This window comes from Drosophila biarmipes, chromosome 2L (assembly GCF_025231255.1).
Source record: "Drosophila biarmipes strain raj3 chromosome 2L, RU_DBia_V1.1, whole genome shotgun sequence".
Lineage (NCBI taxonomy): Eukaryota > Metazoa > Arthropoda > Insecta > Diptera > Drosophilidae > Drosophila > Drosophila biarmipes.
Genome location: NC_066612.1, coordinates 21,137,725 through 21,156,634, shown reverse-complemented (window position 1 = coordinate 21,156,634; position 18,910 = coordinate 21,137,725). Strand labels below are relative to the sequence as shown.

General features: G+C 43.7%; 1 protein-coding gene across 2 annotated transcripts; it reads right to left on the bottom strand.

Annotated features, from left to right (window-relative positions):
- Positions 1–115: 115 nt before the first annotated feature.
- LOC108034255 (proteoglycan 4) lies at positions 116–17,023 on the bottom strand. 2 transcript variants are annotated; one of them, XM_017109111.3, is made up of 6 exons: positions 16,770–17,023; positions 6,092–6,678; positions 4,334–4,669; positions 4,192–4,272; positions 1,760–4,126; positions 116–1,406 (listed from the first exon to the last, which is right to left on the bottom strand). In XM_017109111.3, the coding sequence occupies exons 2-6, from the start codon at positions 6,177–6,179 to the stop codon at positions 370–372; spliced, it is 3,909 nt and encodes a 1,302-aa protein (XP_016964600.1). In that variant the 5' UTR covers positions 6,180–6,678; positions 16,770–17,023; the 3' UTR covers positions 116–369. The 2 variants fall into 2 exon arrangements, with proteins under 2 accessions (XP_016964600.1, XP_050741256.1); XM_050885299.1 differs by lacking the exons at positions 6,092–6,678; positions 16,770–17,023 and adding an exon at positions 4,744–5,329.
- Between the last annotated feature and the right edge of the window lie 1,887 nt (positions 17,024–18,910).

The window sequence follows — 18,910 nt, the reverse complement described above, 5'->3', positions numbered from 1 at the left end:
TCATATTTCAGGTCGCATATATATGAAATTCCTTTTTACTGTTGGTTTTATCATAATTGTCTCAAATAAACCCCTAACCAAAACATAGTTAAAGCCAGTTTTAATGTATTGTAATATAGGTATTTAATTTATTTGTCTTCTTAATATACTCTTAATTTAAGGATGTTATAAATGCCTTGCTAAAGATAGGTATGCCTTATTCTTTGTTCTCAAAGAGATTAGTGTAATTTTTTATAATACAACTTAGGCCTAGACTACCCCTTAGTTAGTTACAGCTAGGGATTAGCATACGAGCTACCATCTATTGCTACGATCTGACACTTAACCTCTTTACACTCCGGGGGATTACGATCTTGGGGGATGCCTAAATTAACAGTCTAATGGGCCGCACTTGACGCCCACCTCGGTGCATTTGCATTCCAGGCACTGGCTGGATAACTCCACGATAATCCGACCCACTCGGTACATGCGTCCGTAAATGTTGCAGCCCGCCAGTTTCAGCTGACCGAGGGGATCATCGCCACCCGGAAGTCCTCCTCCTCCTCCGTTCCCCTCTCCCGAAACCATGCCTGAACCAGAGTCCTGAAGGACATCCTCCGGGGATGTAGCCGGTGGAACGGTTGTCGGCGGTCGTGTTGCATGTTGGTAATGGTGGAATTGCTGCGGCGGCTGCTCATGTTGCTGCTGTTGCTGCGGTGCCTGCAACGCCTGCTGCTGCGGTTGCAATCGGTGCGGTCTTACCTCATAGCTGGTATCCATGAAGGGTAATTTGTCGAACGGGGAGTTTAAAAATGGATGCAGAGTGCTCTTCGTTGTTGTGGGCTGTCCCGTGGTTGTTGGCGCAGATGATGCCGATGATGGTGCTGGTGGGGCTCTAGTGGTTGCTGCTGTGCTTTGGCGTCGCGTGGCATTCTGCACTTTGCGTCTATTGCCGTTGGACTGTTTGTTTTTCGTTTTGCCAATTCCCTTTTTGGCCGGAGCACGTGTTGTCGCTGTTGGCCGACCTGTGGCTGTTGTTGCTGGTGTGCTTGTTGCTGCTGCCGGTGTTGCTGCTGTTGCTGCGGGTTTTTCCGTTGGCAGCTGCTTGAATGCTGGCACTGTGCTGCTCACTACCTCTTGTTTGGACAACTCCATACCAAGCAGCTCATCCAAAAGCTTATCTAATTTATTGATTTCATACTTATCTATCAGGGGGGTTTCCTTTTCCGTTGTTGGTTTGGTTGTCGTCGTCGGTGTGGCTGTGGATGAGGATGTGGAGGAGGCTGTTGAATTGCTGACACTGTAAGTGACGGTCTCGATATGCTCTTCAAGCGGCTTCTTGTTCGCCTTGTCAACGATTAATTCATCGAGATTGGGCGGCGGTTCCGTGTGTATGACATCCTTGAAAGGATCGGGTGTGGTGATTTCTGAAAATGGAAAAAACAAGGGCGTTTGTTGAATCTGATACAGACAGATCTTTTTATCTATTGTAAGCCAGACGTTTAACGCTCGTGACATTGGCTAAATCAAAGCCAAAATAGGTTTTACAATTTAAGTGGTTTTAGTAGTCCGTTTTGTATTATTATTTATATGTTCAACAATAATTCAAATATGCGTATAACTGAGCTACACATGATTTTCTCCATATCTGAACAAACTAGGAAAACCAGATAAATTTGCATCTAAATACAGAACCAATCAAAAATAGAACACCAACGAATAAGAAGCTGTACAGAAAATGGTGCCTAACTAACAGACCCTAATATCATCCAAAACTCACCTATCGGAGCGGAGTCATTTGCCTGTGCCCCCGCGGTTGTGATATCGATAATGTGCTGCGTGACATGGAAGCTGTCAGCTGGCCCATTGATTCCGCTCGCGGTGACATGCTCCTGGAGAACCTCCCCATCGATGACCAGTGGTTCCTTGGGCATGAATCCTCCCTCCGTTTCGGTGGGTGGAGAGAATCCATTGTGAGGGGGCGGCACCACCGGACGATCGAAGTCGAAGTTAACGTAAGCCGCACTGCCCTCGTATTTCCCACCAACATGAACCACAGGCTCTGGAGCGGACTCCACCGCTGGAACCTCCACATTGAACTTGTACTTGTAGGCTGCCTGATCGGGCTGGGACTGGGAAAACAGAGCCACCGAGTCCTCAATGGTGTCGTACCCCACCACATCCATTTTATCGGATGCCACCTTCTGCTGATAGAAGCTGGGCGGATACTTCTCCTTGGGCACCGTGTCCACGGCGTCGGTTGGAAGGAAAGGTATTATTTTCAAGTTCGGAAGACTGGGTGGCAGTGTGGGTTCACCATTCGTGTCCAGTGGTTCGGCTTCCAAAATACTCGGGTTAGTTTTGATCTCCAGTGGATTCGGGGTGCTTGCTAGAAAAGGTTTGGGCTTTGGCCTAAATTTCGGTTTCAGAGTGGTTCGCTCAGTGGTTGTTGTTGTGGTGGTAGTAGTGGTTTTGGGTTTTGAAGAAGGTGGTGACGTAGTGGTGGGCCGTTGAGTGGTGGGTTTCGGAGTGCTGGGTCTTGGAGTTGTGGGTTTTGGAGTGGTGGACTTTGTTGTTGAAGTTTTCGAAGTAGAGGGTTTTAGCGTTGTTGGTTTGGGTGTGATCGTTGTTCTTCTGGTAGTCTTCGGCTTGGGTTTGACCGTAGTGCTTGACTTCGCAGTGGATTTGATGGTAGTGTCTAGTTTTGTTCGCTGGGTTGTGGTGGTACTTGGTTTTTCTGTGGCTTTGACTATGGTGGGGGTCGTGGCTGACCCGTTGACCCTCTTATCTGTCGTTCTGATGGTCACCGGCTGACCATACTTGCTGGTCACCACCAACATGGGCGGTGTCACCGTGAGATTGGCCAGCTTCGAGTTGATTCGGGTGTGCAGGGGCTTGCCACTGGGCAAGGGTCTAAACATTGGTGGAGCGTGCGTGGTTGGTCTCTCAGTGGTTGTGGTTGTACTCGTAGAGGTCTGATTGAGGGGTTCTTCGAGTATACCAGACAGGCCATCCATCAAGGCATTAAACAGACTTGGTTCCTCCTTTGGAGGCGGCATAACCTCCGTGTCTGGTGCTGGCCAGATTCCGGCATTCGCCAGACCGATTTGCTGGGCCTCCGCTGGCAATTCACCTGCCGCCATTTCTCCACTGTCTAACTGCTCATCGAAGTCCTCTGCAATCCGTTTTATGCCACTTGCTGAAGGTCTGAACTCTGCGGCTTGATTCAGGGTGGTACTAGTCTCCGAATACGCTTCAGTTTTGGGGCTCAGGTCCTCCTCATCTGGTCCCAGCAGGATATCCATCCAGGAGAGCGTGTTCTTAACTGTAGTTGATTCGGGCTGCCTAATTTTTTCGTGCCCCGTGGTTTCCGTACTGGGACCCAAGAGCAGATCCAGAAAACTCAGGGCCGTAGTGCTGCTCACCTCCTCACTGGACTCTGTTCTCATCGAAGGAGGTGCCTGGGTGGTTCCGATACCCACAAGGTCCAAATTGTTGGCCAGCATTTTGTTGTTATTGCCATCTATAAACTCGAGACCTTCGCGAAGTGTATCCATAATGCTCTTCTCACTGCTGGCCTCCAGGGGACTCCCCGCAGCAGCCCTCGTGGGATGACGATCGTGTGGATATCTCTCAGCCATAGAGTTCTGGGGCATCAGGGCTGTGTTCTGTGCCTCGGGTTCCTCCTTGCCAAAGAGCATATTGTACAGATTGAACTGCCTGGAGTTGTGCGACCTGCGGTAGTCCCGCTGGCTGCCGCAGTCGTAGCTCGATGGACAGCACTGACCCTTCGGCACCACCGGAATACAATTCTTTAGCGCCGGGGAGCACTTCTTGGGGGCACATCGCCTTGTTCCCCGGATGCAGAAGCAAATGTCGCAGGGCTTGTCCGCGTCCGAGCGCATCTTCTGACCCTCCGCGTAGAACTGGGCGCCCACAGTGCACCCTCGGTTGCGCTGAAGGCGCTGCGACATGCGCTGGAAGTGCTTGTTCGAGGTCTTCCTGTAGCGCACCTCCTGCGAGGACTTTCCCGAGGTCTTGCTACTGCAGTCGTATCGCACGGGACAGCAAGTGGAGTCCACGAATATGGGCTTGCAGCCGTCCACGGGAAGCATGCACTTCGGCTTCACACACTTCTCGGTGCCACCTGTTACGGAAAAAAGTAAGCTACATTATATACGTCTGTTGGGTACGACAACTAAATATTCTCACCTATGCAATAGCAGTAGCTGCACAAGTTCGAAGACGACATGGCAGAGCCCGACTTGTAGACAGTTCCATTTTTCACACAAACTGCAAAGGAAATAATTGTTCTTGAGATACGGTGTCCAGCAGAAGTATGCCCTTTACCCACCGAATAGATCCGTGTCGGAATCATCCGATCGTCTTTGGAGCATGTTGTCGTTGACCACCCGATCGATCGACTCCCTCTCATAGTGATCCAGGTACGCGATGATGCGTCGCTTGGTGGGTATCTTGTAGAACGCATCCAATCTGGCGCAGGAAAGATAGGGGCAGCAGGAGCTCTTCTTCTGGACCACCACACAACCTCGGGGCGGCGGCATGGGCATTTCGGGACAGACCTTCAGCCGACACACCAGCGTCTTCCGATTACACTGGCAATTCAGGCACTTCTCCATGCTCGGCACCACCGATTTGTCCGCGAACCACGTGCCATTGTGGTGACAGCCTACGGGAGTGTTGTAATAAAAATAAGTAAGTAAATACTTGCATTGTTATTATCAAATGCAGTTTTATACCAACATTCTTTACAACAGTCTTTACAAAATGTTGATAGTCCCATTTAGCAGTGATATTAAAGAAACCTTTCCAACCCCTGATCAAAGTTTAATGATTAACCACTATTTAAATAAGCCTTTCCAATAAAAGTGACAAACAGCCTCAGATCACATCATTTTGACAGTCGAATTGCTATTCCTTCGCCAAGTTCAGTTTTGGGATTTGGATCTCCGGCTTGGGGCTTTTCTGACTGAAATTGCGGTTCCGATGGATTTTTCACCAAAGGCCCCCGTCCCTCCTTTGTGAAGCTCTGATACGAGGCCACAACAAGTGGCTCGCAGGCCAGATGCCGGCATGTTGGTCACCCTGCCCTCGGGTTTCATCTGCTGGGACTCGTAAACAGTGCTCTGAAAGGGTATCCTTACAGTCGCAGGACTCCCCTGCTGCCCCAGATTCAGACAGAATTGCTGTAACCACATGCCCTTTGATTGGAATAGTAATTGGTGGGCAACAAGAGCGAATCAACTCCGTGTGCTCAAGTGGGCGTAAGACCTTTAGTTTGCGCCACCCCGTAGTTTTGTGTGTAGTGCCTAAAGTGTCACTGAAAAGGGGCTCTTTAACAAAGGGCTCTATTGAAGTAAATATCGCAGGTTGCTGTTTGAAATACCGCTATAGTTGACGGGATTGACTTTAAGAAAATACACGTTACTCAGCCTACAGGAATGCAAAGAAGATTTGCGTGCAAAAAGTCAGCTGTTTCCGAGATTGCACACTACAGATTGCACACAAATAGTACAACATTTGGGAGCTAGACAGCTGAATCTAAATTGCACTGCCTCAGAACACCTAGAATCTGAATGCCAAGTCCAAAACTTGTTGCTTTTAGTTCCTGAGACCTCAGCGCTCATTTGTTACTCATTTATTCTGCCTGTTACATTCCTTCTTACGAATCAAGTACTTTAGACTAGCGGGTATAACATTAAATTTGTTTAAAATATAAACTTTACAATGACTTTAATTTAGCTCATACTCGTAAAAATAGTTATAAAATGAGTTTCCTTAATTCCCTACTTCTAAGCTGTATAAATTCTTTAAAATATAACATTACCCACATAATATTATTTGTATTTATTCCATGGTGTCTTAATTTAGTTTATTTAGGAACTCTAAAAATATTTCCCTCGGATGTTTCATTTATATGGTATTGTCTTTTCCTTAATGAACCATCATACCTTAAGTAAATTCAAAATATTCGATACGAAATTTTCCACCTGATCGGCTAGTTTTCCGCTGATGGGCCATAGATCGTGGGGACTGCGCCTCACCCAATGCCTCACATTTCACAGACATTATCCGCTAGGCCCGTACTCACCTGTATTCGGTGTGATAAATGCATCCAGCTGTGCGGGCCAAAGGAGAAGTAATGCCGCCGATAATACGCTGACTAAGCGCAGCGTCATCTTCGCTCGTGGATGCCGTTCCCGTTGCGTGGACGTGGATGGGGATGTGGACGTGGATGTGGTCGACGTCGCTGTGCTGGCCGCCGAAGAGCATGAATAATGCAACAGAGCCGACTTTGGACTTGGGCCCAGGCCAGAGCGGAATGATCCCCTGGCTGCCAGTCCCCCCTCTGTGTATCTTTATCTCCCAGATGCGGCAGGGCTGCGCTCCAACTTGTCTGCCGGAGCGAGGAGTCCGACTCTAATGCTCCGAATGTGTGTCACGCAGAGGCAACTTTCGAATGACAGCGGCCAACGGTGCGCATGCCCACTTGGCTCAGACTTAGACCGAATTAAACCGCGCTGGAAATTACCCGCACAATTTGCCGGGGCATTGCCACAGGTCGTCGTAGTCGTCGCTCGTTACTTGTCGCCAGTGCCAAAGTTCTGCCACACTTTTAATGAACCATATAGATGTTGATGTGCGGCGGCGAAAAGAGGAGAATTGTTCGCTCCACAGCTGCAAAGATATGGAGAAAGACGGAGATGAGGGTAAGTGCTGGTCATTAGTGGTACGAAGTTGGATAATGTTGGCAAGGCTATGCAACAGGTTGCCGGGGCAAACAACTTCATTTGAATAAACTCTTTTAGAGAGCTAAATTGACATGCGTACCTACTTCGAGAACGTGAGAGATTGTGACGACCAAGTAAGATGATATAGGTAAGTTGCTCAGGCAGAAGCAAATGTGTTCAAGTCTACATCAAGGAATTGGTATTAATTTGTATACAAGTACTGCCCGTGAACAACTATTTTTTTTCTGCGGATTATTCCCAAACCAATGTTACATATGAATTAAAAGTGAAGGCCCCATCATTTAAGACTCTAATTAAAAGAGCTTAATAGAAAACCTAAATATAACATTAATCAAGCTTGCAACTAAATGTCTTCTAATGTTAAGCACTTCTTGTAATCTAGGGATTATTTTCTGAACTGGAAGTTGTCTAAATACCACAAACTTTCTATTCTTCTTCAATCCCCTTTAAGCTCCGGTCAAAAAATACCTGAACACGAAACAGATCTTTCAGTTGTTCCCCTAATTCCCCCAGTAATTTCACACAGCTTTATCGCTTTGTTTATCCACTGCACTTCGAGTGCTTGGCATAAATTCTCACACGGAAATGGGCCAAACGCAAATGCTGCCAAAATCCATCAATAAATACGCAAACAGCGGAGGCAAAGAGCCTCAGCGACACCAAGCCGAGTCATAAATAATATAGCTCAAATGAGAGGGGCTCTACGAACTGGTCGTGTGGTCGTCTCTGAAGAAGAAAAGTTCTGGCCGCAAGTATTCACTTCGCACTGCTCGAAACCCAGCCAGACGCGAGTTGCATGCAAACGCAACCACTGGGAAAAAGCCAAACAAACATGGAAACCAAATAAAGCCGGGCGAATGGCTGTCATTGCCAGCGAAAGATCCCCCGGGCTGCCAGACTTCTGGCCCCGAGATGTCCGAGAACCATCCCCAGGCCAAGAGCCACCTAACAACATACGACTTGCAACTAACAACAAACAACAATATTGTCCACGGACCACTCCGAGCTGGCCGCTGCAGCCACTTTCATTAAGAACGTGATTAGCAGCGAAAACTCACTGGCATGCAAATACAAACGAAAAGTCTAGAAAGACCAGGGGAGATTTTCTGGGTCTCGAGGATGGGGAAGATGGGATACTCTGCCAAACAAATCCGGCAGCTGAGCTCTCAAATCAAAAGTAACTGGTAGTTAGAATAAATGGTCATGAAAAGGCATGAACTACCTTGAATAAACTAATAAGTATCTTAAAAATGGGAAGTAAAATAGGCTATATACATTTTCAACCTAACGTAGTACTATTTTTCTCATATTTACTTCACAATTATTCACTTCAAATACTTCATATTAATAATTCAATAGGCTGGCCCCAAATTCTCCAAATTCTATTTTAGGGATTCCAGTACCTAGAGTAACCTACGACTTCTTTTAATTTGTGTTATACAGCCTGAGAAGCCTTCTCTGTGGCAATTTCCCGACTGATCGCTGCAGGAACCCCGTCTCGAAAGCGCAGCGCTTCTTCGCTTAATTGGAGCTCTGTTTGCATACTGGATTGGTGGGTCCGCTCTGGCCTTGCACAATTTAGTCGCAGTTGGTTCTCATGACAACTTTTAATCAAGTCATTATCTGAATGCCGGGCCGCAGGAGATCTGTGCTAGAGAAACTTTCACGAGGCACGAAAAACAGAAGTCGGAGAACAAGCTGAACGGCAGGCACCGAAAAGAATTTCAGTTTCACACAATAAATCAGCTGCAGTTGACTTTTATTTTGTTGTGGCTGACTCTGCTTTTAATTGAGAGCCACTTGTGGCTCATTTGCATGCCAGCCTCGCGTACTTGGCCATGAAAGTGGAGGCTTAGAACACTGGCATTACAGGCGCCACTGGCGGAATGAATATAGGCGAAATCTCTCTTTTGCTTAGGTTGGCCTAGGGCCTGAAATTGCAGTTGGTGAAAATCCCCGGCTTAATTACGGATTTTCCGAAAGCGATTTACATCGGGGCCGGGCCGGGCCAACATAATTCCATAATTTCCGCTGGAGAACCACGCACTCGCAGATGCGATCAAGAAATTCTATGGGTATCCACCATATTCAGAACGTGTGTAAGCCCGGTCGCCTCATAAATAAATTACAGTAATTACAAAAGCAAAGACAAAACCGAACCGAAGCGAACCAAAAGAAAGCGAGGCTGTGGGAGCAAATGCCACTCAGGTGGCCAACACAAGAACCTCATATAATGGGGCCAAGCAATTACGCCCAGACAACTTTATTTATACACTCTTTTTATTTTGGCCCGACCATACACTGCACGAAATTAATCAAGTCGTTTGTTTGAGTGCCCCCGGAGTTAAAGGCGAAAGTGTTGAGATTAAAAGTCTCCGATTGCTCGATTAGTTAATCACAAGGCAGAGTTCGCCTGTTTTCATCAACCCAGTTTACGCGGGTTTCGAAGAAATTAAAAGTTTTTATGGTTTCAGTTTCATTAACCTAGTTGGAAGAGTTTGTATAGAAGATATTCGACAGTGGTTTTCGGAGATTAATCCGGCAGAGAATTGTAAACTCTGAAAATAAAAGTAATCCACGGCAGTGTGAGGCAATTTCAGAATTTCACCACCGAAAGATTATCATGGAAGTTTAGATAATTATGATTATCATTGATACCAATACTTGATCATAATTTCACACATTTTTACACATTTTATCTCACATTACAAAATTCCGGTTATATAGATATAACAACTTGTTTAAAGGTCGGGTGTGTTATTATTGAGATATTTATAAGTATGGTTGTATTTCCCAATAAAGTGATTTGTTCCCGTAAAAGTGATAAATAATTTAATAATTAAACTCAAATATTTTACATAACTCAATGAAGATAAATTTCAAAATAATTTATAGTGCACATCAACATAGGAATAAATAATAAGTTTAGGTCAAGTTTCTCCCCGAAAGTAACATCTTTATTTAGCAAAGTAGAGTCACATGTTCATTCGAAGAAATCAACCCAATTAAATAGTTCGACTGTCCCGAATCGCCACAAAGCCACTCGGCTGACAATAAATTCTCCACTTGAGCCAAAATACAGCTCTGGTCGAACTGTAGCCGTGACATCGATTCGGCAACAATAAAATTGGGTATTGAGCATTCGCATCTGATAGATACTTTGTTGGTCCGTCCGCTGGACCATTTGACACAGTAGCAACGCCCCACTGACAGATTTATTTATCTGGCTTTTCGGGAAGGCGGTGGAGCACTCCCTCCATATTTGGACGTTGATTTGTGAAAGGCGAAAAGCAAAACCAAAGTAGAGTGCTACATTTTGCGCTGTTTTCATTGGATCTCCTGTGGACCTGGCCTTCGTTTTGTGACTACTGGGCATATTTTTGGGCGCATTCTAAACTTATAATTTGTAACAACTTTCACCGAGCGGTCGTGGCGGGCACAACTAGCACTTAGGATTATGTAAATCCCGACCAGGCAGAAAATCTTATAACAATGCAGAGCTCCGGAAAGTGAGGTATGGGTGGAAGGAGAAATACTGCGCCCGAGATTCAGATCTGGGCCTGTTTTCACTTTTGCAAATTGTCTTAGAACACGGAACACGAATGGAAACCGAAGTCAGTACGAGTCAATAAGCGATCATTGAGAATGGAAACGTGAGCATGACTACACAAGTCAGCAAAATCGAGATCGCCGATCTGTTCAAGTTTATTCTACTGGGGATACATTCCAACTTTCAAAGAAAACCTACAATTTATTTTCACTATTTGTTATTTTATTGTTAGCTCCAGAAAAAGTACGAGAGTAATGGGTAAGAACTCTTTCAATTGATATAGGCTAATGTTTTGCATTTCAGTGTGATTCTCCTTCCTTTCTCAACAATTTTTAATTCTTTTAATAACCACATTTGCATATGAGCTCGTGTGTGCGGCTTCATCATAGAGTGAAATTTGTGTCATCATAATTGAAGAAATGCCAACACGCTTCAACTTCAGTTTCACAGCCAGAAAATAAATTTGGCAATACCTCAGCCATTGAAACGATTCCAACATAAAACACATGCCAAGCTACTCTGGTAAAAAAGGTAAGGAAAAACCTGACTTACAGACTGTCAGAGCCATCAACATGTGTGGCTCATTAAATATGCTGCGAACACACAACAAGTACAAGAAAAGCAACGAGAACGGAGGAGTTCGAACAATTTTCATGTCCAACTCCATTGATGCGACTACTTCTGCTGGCAGTACACCTGGAAAAATATTAAGTATTTACAACTGTATGTATATATGCGGAAAAATAATTATACAAGGAGGAGCTAAATAATTCGTTCCCAGTTTTCCAGCAATATTAATGGTTTGATAACCACACATTCGAATCTTTTTTAAGCGAATTAAGTTTAATTCATTCTAAACATTGAAAAGAGGAGTATATTTTCTTTATGTATAAGTATACCTAAAATTATTTAAAACATAAAAGTACATTCCCGTAGGATTTTATTTAAACACTACGTTTTATAAATGTTGTTTCTCAAATAAAAAAACGTTTTCTGAATAGCGAGAATTGAATCCACAGATTGAAACTAATTTTTAGCAGGTGTACCTATCCTCCTATCCCCCTCGTTGCAGACAAATGCCCGTCATTTAGTGGTCGTCAAACGACGACCTAGCCCCCGAGCACCCATTCCTACCCCCTGCTCCGCCTCTGCCATCCCATCCAGCGATCGGCGATCTGAGGTTGCCAGAGCCGCGAGGGCCCAATAAATGGGCGTCGTTTATGCACCTCATCATCAGCGATTGCACAGATCGCAACTCTGTGTTTTATTCGCTCGCCGTGCAGTTGTTGCTCGGCCAAGCGGAAGTTGTTAAATGAGAAGGCAGAAAAGTGCATCAAAGGGGAAGAGGTGTCGTCGTCGCCTGTGCGGAACGAAGTGCAAATGCTCTTGGAGGAAGTCGCTTCAGAGCGCACAGGTCCTCGGCGGAGCTGGATGTTTCGGAGGCGGAGATGTCATGTAAACTCACGATTCCTGGAAACCACAACATTGTATGCGAGAGAACATTTTGCATGAGAGAACGATGGAGTAAGGGTATTTTATCGGGAGGGAATTGCTTAAAAAAATACATATAAGGAAGAAATAAATATTTAAAAAATGAAACCACTTTTTGAGTTATTAACCGACAAATTTTTATTATGTATTTTATTTTTCTTTATCCAAGGACCCTATAACTACCACAAAAATAATTATACCCGTACGACCTCCGACATTCTTTTTTTCCTAGAATGGGATATCTCATTCACCAACCGCTTTCGTACCATTAGTCTTAAATTTAATTGAATTTCTTTTGGTCAGTTGAATGAAGTAATAGTTGACTTGTTAATTGGGAGTGTAAAGACCGCGGCCTATGCATGCAGGCCAGACCCTCAGCCGGCAAGAAAGATATATAACTAAACGTGGATCGGGTGAAAGTCGAGTCAGGTCGTCGTCTCCCGACATCTCCTTCACTCTAATGAAACTAGAACAAACTGCACGACTGTGGCCAATGGATAGAAGAAATGTGCACCACTGGGAAAGGTTTTTGTGTCGTCCAGCTAGCACCTTTCACAAGCCGAGGCCATCAGCGAACCCACTCCGAAATAGCGCCAAACAATGAACTGAAAGTTCTAATACCCTTAAGTACTTAGTGGCAAATTGATGTCGCCCCGTTCTGGTTCTCTTAGCGGGTGGGTAATCGCTTCGTGATTCGGGCAGAAAAGCGTAATAAAATTGTCAACATGACAGGCTGCGATTAATATAGACCTTATATTTATAATGCATAAATCATGCGGCAGACGGAACGTGCTCTCTTGCCTTGCATTACCGTTCCCACAACTTATTGTTGGGCTCCTAGGGCGAGTTCCGAAAGCATTTTGCTAGGGATGAAATCTTAAGGCCTCTTTTTTGCATGTGTAAAATGCTCGAGTAAGATTTCCCCCTCAGATGTACATATATTGTAGCGTGCATTTATCATTATTATTAGTGGAGTTCTCCCAAAGGTGTCCAAAAAATAAAATCGTAAGCAAAGTGCAGCGAACATCTAAAACTTTTTCGACACCTCTGACAACTCCTAGAGTTTTGAAAACACTCAACGGCAGCGAAACACGATCATAATTCACTCACACGCTCATCTCTAGGCCAAAGCCAACGACCGGACTGAGTTTGTGGCAAACTTGTTCTGACTGTTGTTACAATTGGTGATTCCTTTCTTTTTTATTCTGCTTTCTAGCGCTGTAAGACAATGCAACATAAAACTGCATTGGAGTTGCGATCGCTGTTCTTGCCCGTGTGGTTCCCACTCCACCCATTTCCATTTCAGTTGCCATGCAAATTTCTGCCCTGTGTTGTTTTTCCGTCGCGAATGTTTTCCTCTTTCCGGGCACATTTGTCAAGGTGTCTTGTAAACAAGGAACTCAGAGCCCAAAAACCCAAAGAAACCAAAGAACCCAAAGAACCCAGACCCCAAGCACCGTTAGATCAGATGCAGACGGAGTGCTTATATAACGCATTGCGCCAACCGAATTTGTATGTTTTATTGGTTACCTCTTTAGGCCATAAATGGTAGTGACAAAAGTCGGAATTTATGGCCTGCTGACAGTTCTGATAAATAACCCAAGGCCCGACTTTGGCTTAGTGGCCCGGGTCTGGATTTTTCGACGGGGATAGGGCGTTTTGCAGGTGGGGAGGCACCTAAGAGAGCCATAAAATGTTTTATCTGCGACTCTGTTCTCCAGCACGTCGTCGTGAGGAGCCTGAAGTTAATTAGCAGGGAATAAATGGCTTTTAAAATTCCACCTCTTTCGGGAAGTAAACCGGGAATGCGTTTCGGAAAATGTGCCTGCAGGAGCTAGAAGCTCATGGGCTTACATTTTCTTTTCATTGGTAATCTTCTTCTTATTTGTTTTTGGTAGAACCTTAGTCATCTAATACGTGTATAACCATAGATTTTCGTATATCTAATTCGTCCTCAAACATAAGATGAAATAAATACATTTGTTTTCTGTGCATTGTACTGATGCTGTTTGGATAGTGGAGGCCTTCCTCATATGGCCAGGCTCAGTTGGTTAGGTTTTTCGCTGCTTATTTATACGTGCACTCTTTTTCAGCTGGTTGCCTCACCGTTTTCAATATCAGATTACGTACGGGCCATCTTTTGTTGTTGGCCGGGGACTAGGGGCTCTCCTTAAGAGCTGCGCTGCTTTTCGGCATATCAGATGTTGCTAATGTGGCTCCGCTAACTGTGGGCCGGGCTCAAGCGCTCCACTTGAAAGGAGAGCTTAGATTCCAGATACCAGATACTTTTTCGACCTTGAGATGGTGGCCGTGCTGTAGCTCCCGGCCCCGATAATCAGATTTGTGGCACACCCCGCTCAGCGAGATTATCGCTAAATGCAGTGCGGCAGGGATAGATGTCCAAAGGGCATCCAGGAAGTTCACTTGATACGCTGAAGAACTTATCTACAGAACTATGGGAGCTTTGCGCTATAAATGTTTTTATAATTAGGACTTAAATGATCCCCTGGGGCTGGTATTACTAATTATACCAATATCAATATCAACTTTCTTTGTTAAAAGTCTATAAAATGAAGTCAAGACCATAAGCAACTGTAAGCGAATAGGGACTTAAATGGGCAATCTCATCATGAAGACCTATTTAAAAAGTAAATAAGACCTGGCTTGCCATAGCATTGTGGGACGTTAGAGTTTGGGTCATGTGATCCCAATCTTCCGAATCATTTGTCTGCAGAGTATTACGATTTCGATCAAACGCTGTATGTTTCCTAATGTTCCTATCTTCCTGTCTTCGGACTCGGTAGATTTCCTTCATCTGCCGTGTTCTCCTTACATTTTCAATTGCAGGCAATTAGCAAATTCTCTTTAGGCTTGCTTTAATGACTGCCTAACGTAAAATGTCGTCTTACACTCAAGCTCTATGGCTTCCGCTTTGCATTATCAAATATTATTGGTGTTGTTCTACCGCTTCTTGTAGCCTGCTTCTTTCTCCTCATAGTGTTTGCAATTGCATGTCGTCACGTCAAGCTCTGAGAAGTGGCAAGAAGAAGCCGAAGAACAGGCGCAGCTGTAAGAAAAACCCTTGGCTATCTAATGATGATCATTAGGAGCGGTACTGTAATCACACAGAAGCTAAGCTCCAACTTCCAGGTGAACCCTAAGCTGGTTCCCCTTCTTCATCCACGACTGCTTCTTCTTTTTGCTTTTTGTCAACATCAAACGGTAATTTCCTAGGCAAAAGATACAAAACAGCATCAGCAACATCTGAGGGGCGGCAGATTACTCCAAACACTTTTACACAGAAAATAAAATGTTACCTATATATTTCCATATATTTACGGTCATATTTACTCAGAGTTTCAATAAATGTTGTTGTCTAAGTTCACATGCTCCCCAAAATACTCTTCTAATTCCTAATCGTCGATATATTTGCTTTAATTATTTAAAACATGTAGAGGGACATTTAACAAAAATTCGGGGTTAGGATTTGGTTACAAGGCTGAGTACTGTAGTCCGTATGATAATTCTCGTTCTTACGCCCCCTTTTCTGCAGTGTAATTATAGGCAATGCAACCTACATTCTCTCCCTTCTATCTCCCCGCTGCTGGTCTCTTTCCCTGCTGGTTTCCCCGGTTTTCAAACTTAGAGTGCGTTTTTTGCGGCTGTGGGACCATTGTAACGGCTTTGATTAGTCTTAGGAAGTCGAGTTTGCCTGGGTTTTGTCGTTGTTGCGTTGAGCATCTTCCCCTGCACACCCCTTTTCTCGCAGTGTGCGGGGCAGAGATGCGACTTTTCCCTAGTTTGTTTGCCGCTTGTGGCACTCTAACAGTTAAATGCTTAGTTTACATCATTAGCATGCCGTTTCCATATATTGTCTTCTCTTTTGACTAATAAATAAGCAATTAAGTAGCTTCTGCTGTCGCCGACTGTGGATTTAATTGGTCCGCGCAAGTTGGTGGGCACTATTTAATTTCCCTGGGTTTCAGTGAACTAGAATCACTGATTACTCATGTACAGTTGGTATTTTATTTGCGGTTGAGGCATGTACTTTTAAAGTACAGAAAGTACTGCATCTCTGGTAGATTTAATATTAAGATTTAAGATTTCCCTCTACAAATCCAAAACAAATTGTAAATATATTTATCCCCAGTCCTCACGCACTCCAGAAAGTTCGTTACCTCATTCTTACGAATGTGTTAAAACAATATGAATTTTCATGTTGCTTTTACGCTTTGATAATTTCACGAACGCGTTATCAAATTATTATTTCAGTTCTCCCTAGCCAGAGATATTTGATAAATAAACCCCGGCCTTATTACGTACGAGTGCCTTCCAAGAACTGAATTAAATTGTGGATGTTCTTTTACCGCAGTCATTACACCAAGATTTACACACAGGAATCACTGCCTTCGGCCAGTTCGTTGCCTGAGTCTTTCGTTTGTGTGTGAATCGCTTTTGCGTCTGTCTCCGCAAGAACGAGTGCACTGAAGCGTGGACTTTTGGCTCCGACTGCAGCTTTTGTGTGTCTATTATTTATTTATCTGGCCACCAACTCGGTGGGTTCTATTAACAATGTAAACAATACCGTTAACACGACGCGTGGGGAAAAGGCTTTCGGCAGGGGAGCGGGATGGATACGTGGAATGTGCGGCAAGAATTTGCCAAGTTGGTGGGCAAAGAGGGAAGAGCCGACTGCCAACTGCATGTCTTAGCCACCACTCCAACTCCCCTTGCCATGCATCAAAGAATTGAACAGCAAGAATAGAGCTACGGAAAAAGCGTGAAAAAGAGGCGACAGGGAAAACGGTTTGAGGAAAACACTTATTAAATTTTAGCATGCCCAAAGTGTGGATAGAGGTGGCAGGGAAGCGGTGGCAGGCGGCAGAGAACCGCAACAACGACCCCAAGAACCACAACTGGGAAGTGTCCGTGCTCGCCCAGCGATGCATTCCTGGCGTTCCCGCAAATTCACATACCTGTCGCAAGTGAGGCTTCCTATATCCACTGTTTCTAAGAGGCACAAAAACAAAAATATGACTCCACCGATTGCTGTTATTCCGTTCTGTTGTTTGTTTATGCTTGCACTTCAGCGACACTCGAGGGTTCGACCATCCTTGACCACGAGAAGAGTCTTCTAGTCTTTCGGCCTCCGAAGAAGATTCTTTTTCACTGCTTTATTTGATCACCGTCTCCACACTCCGATCCGTTTTCTGGTTCTGAACGCGTCGCGTGCTGATTCCAAACTGAGGCTCGGCAACAAGTTCGAGTTGCTTTTAAGAAAAGGCATTCGAAAGAAAGTTGTCTGCATACTGAATTCTGTTCGAGCAGCCAAAGATTCTCGTTCGAAAGCTGCAACAAAAGAGACCTTTCAAGAGAGCATCCACTAAGAGAGCCTCCCGACCGAAGGGAGATTAATTGCTGGTTGTACTGCTGATAAGCATGAAATGTCGCTTGTCCGCAGCTTGTTGGCCAATTAAAAATTAGATTTCGCTCTAGATTTGTGCTCGAGATGGGGATAAGTCCGCGGACCTTTTTAGAGATAGATGTATTATGGTTTTTTATTGGGATAGAACCACCAATTATTAAAGGGTTGAGTGAACTTGAAAGTAATGAGCTGACATTATGGTAAATTACTAATTGTTTTCATACAATTCAAGCTCTTGAAAAACACGTATTTTACATTTTTTGATAACAGGCATTGCTACATTTATTCATACATCTTTATTTTTAAATTGACCGAATGCTAGATTCTTATTGAAAAGTTCTATTGTTTCAGGTTATTGAATTGAACATTTCAGGAAACTGAAATGAATGTGTTGTTCAATATTACAAAAATATTAAAATAATATATAATATTATTATATTAAATATTAATAAATATTAAGAAATAATTTTTAAATTAAATTGATAGTTTAATCTGGTGTTTCTTATTTATGGCCTACTCGTATCTAACTCATTCCCAAAGTCCATAATCCGTCCTTCGCTTTACCAATTATAAAATCATTTCCAGTTTCCCAGCCCCAGAAACCAGGCAAGAGAAATATAATAGTAAACACAAACGCTTATTTCTGTGTATATATAAAATACCATAAAGCGCAGACATTCATTCCGATGCCAAATGCCGACGCCAATAAAGCCCCCAAGTAAACAATTCCAGGCATTACTCCATTACTCATAATGGCGCAGCCAAATGTCGCGGTCGCATCCTCACCCTCTCCAGCGGACAGAAAAGGAAGTGAGGTGGGTGCAGGCACTCTGGAGACGGAGGAGCACCCGCCCAGGTTGTTCGCCAGGTTGCATAAATCTGTTCGATTCATAACGCGAAGATTGCGGTCGAAGCAAAGGTATCTGGCCTTGCCTTGACTTGGGTCCGACTTTTTTCCTCTTGTTCTGGACGGAGATGTAATCGTGATTTTATACGATAAAATACCTCTAGGTAAAAATATGGTTTGTCTGCTTTTTATTCTATAGTTCTCCATAGTAAGTATAATCTCCTTAAATAAAACTAAATAAGATAAGTTATCGGAATTTTAATAAACTTTTTTTATTTAAGAATTGTGTATTATTTTTAGTTAAGGGCCAATACACTAAGAAAGCTAGCAAAAGTTAAAGGTTTAAAACAGGATTGCAACGTTTGCTTCATTCAATTTTTACTCATGCTGTTAAAAACGTTGTATTTTACTTTTTAAAAGGTTTTGATGTTAAGTCCTTATTTTCCCTGTGCACGAATCATTCTTTAAAAGAAATCTTTGTATTGCACCAAAAGTAAAATTGTTCTAAATTTGTATTTCCGTATTTATATCAAAAATACATTCAATCAAAAAGGAGTCGAAAAATGATCTTTCTGTTTCACCCCCTTCAATTATCTCACGTTAAGATAACGCTAACCACTACTTAAGATATTAAGTATGTTCATGTTCAATCATCAATTTCAAGTTATATGCTTTAAATGTACTTTCTTTAAATAATTATATTTTAATTATTTTCAAGTTATATGCTTTAAATGTACTTTCTTTAAATAATTATATTTTAATCATATTTTTGGCCTGGCTGTGGAGTCACTGTGGCATCTGTTGTCGCCGCAGTTGGGTTCCTTTATCAGCCTTGTCTTCATCGA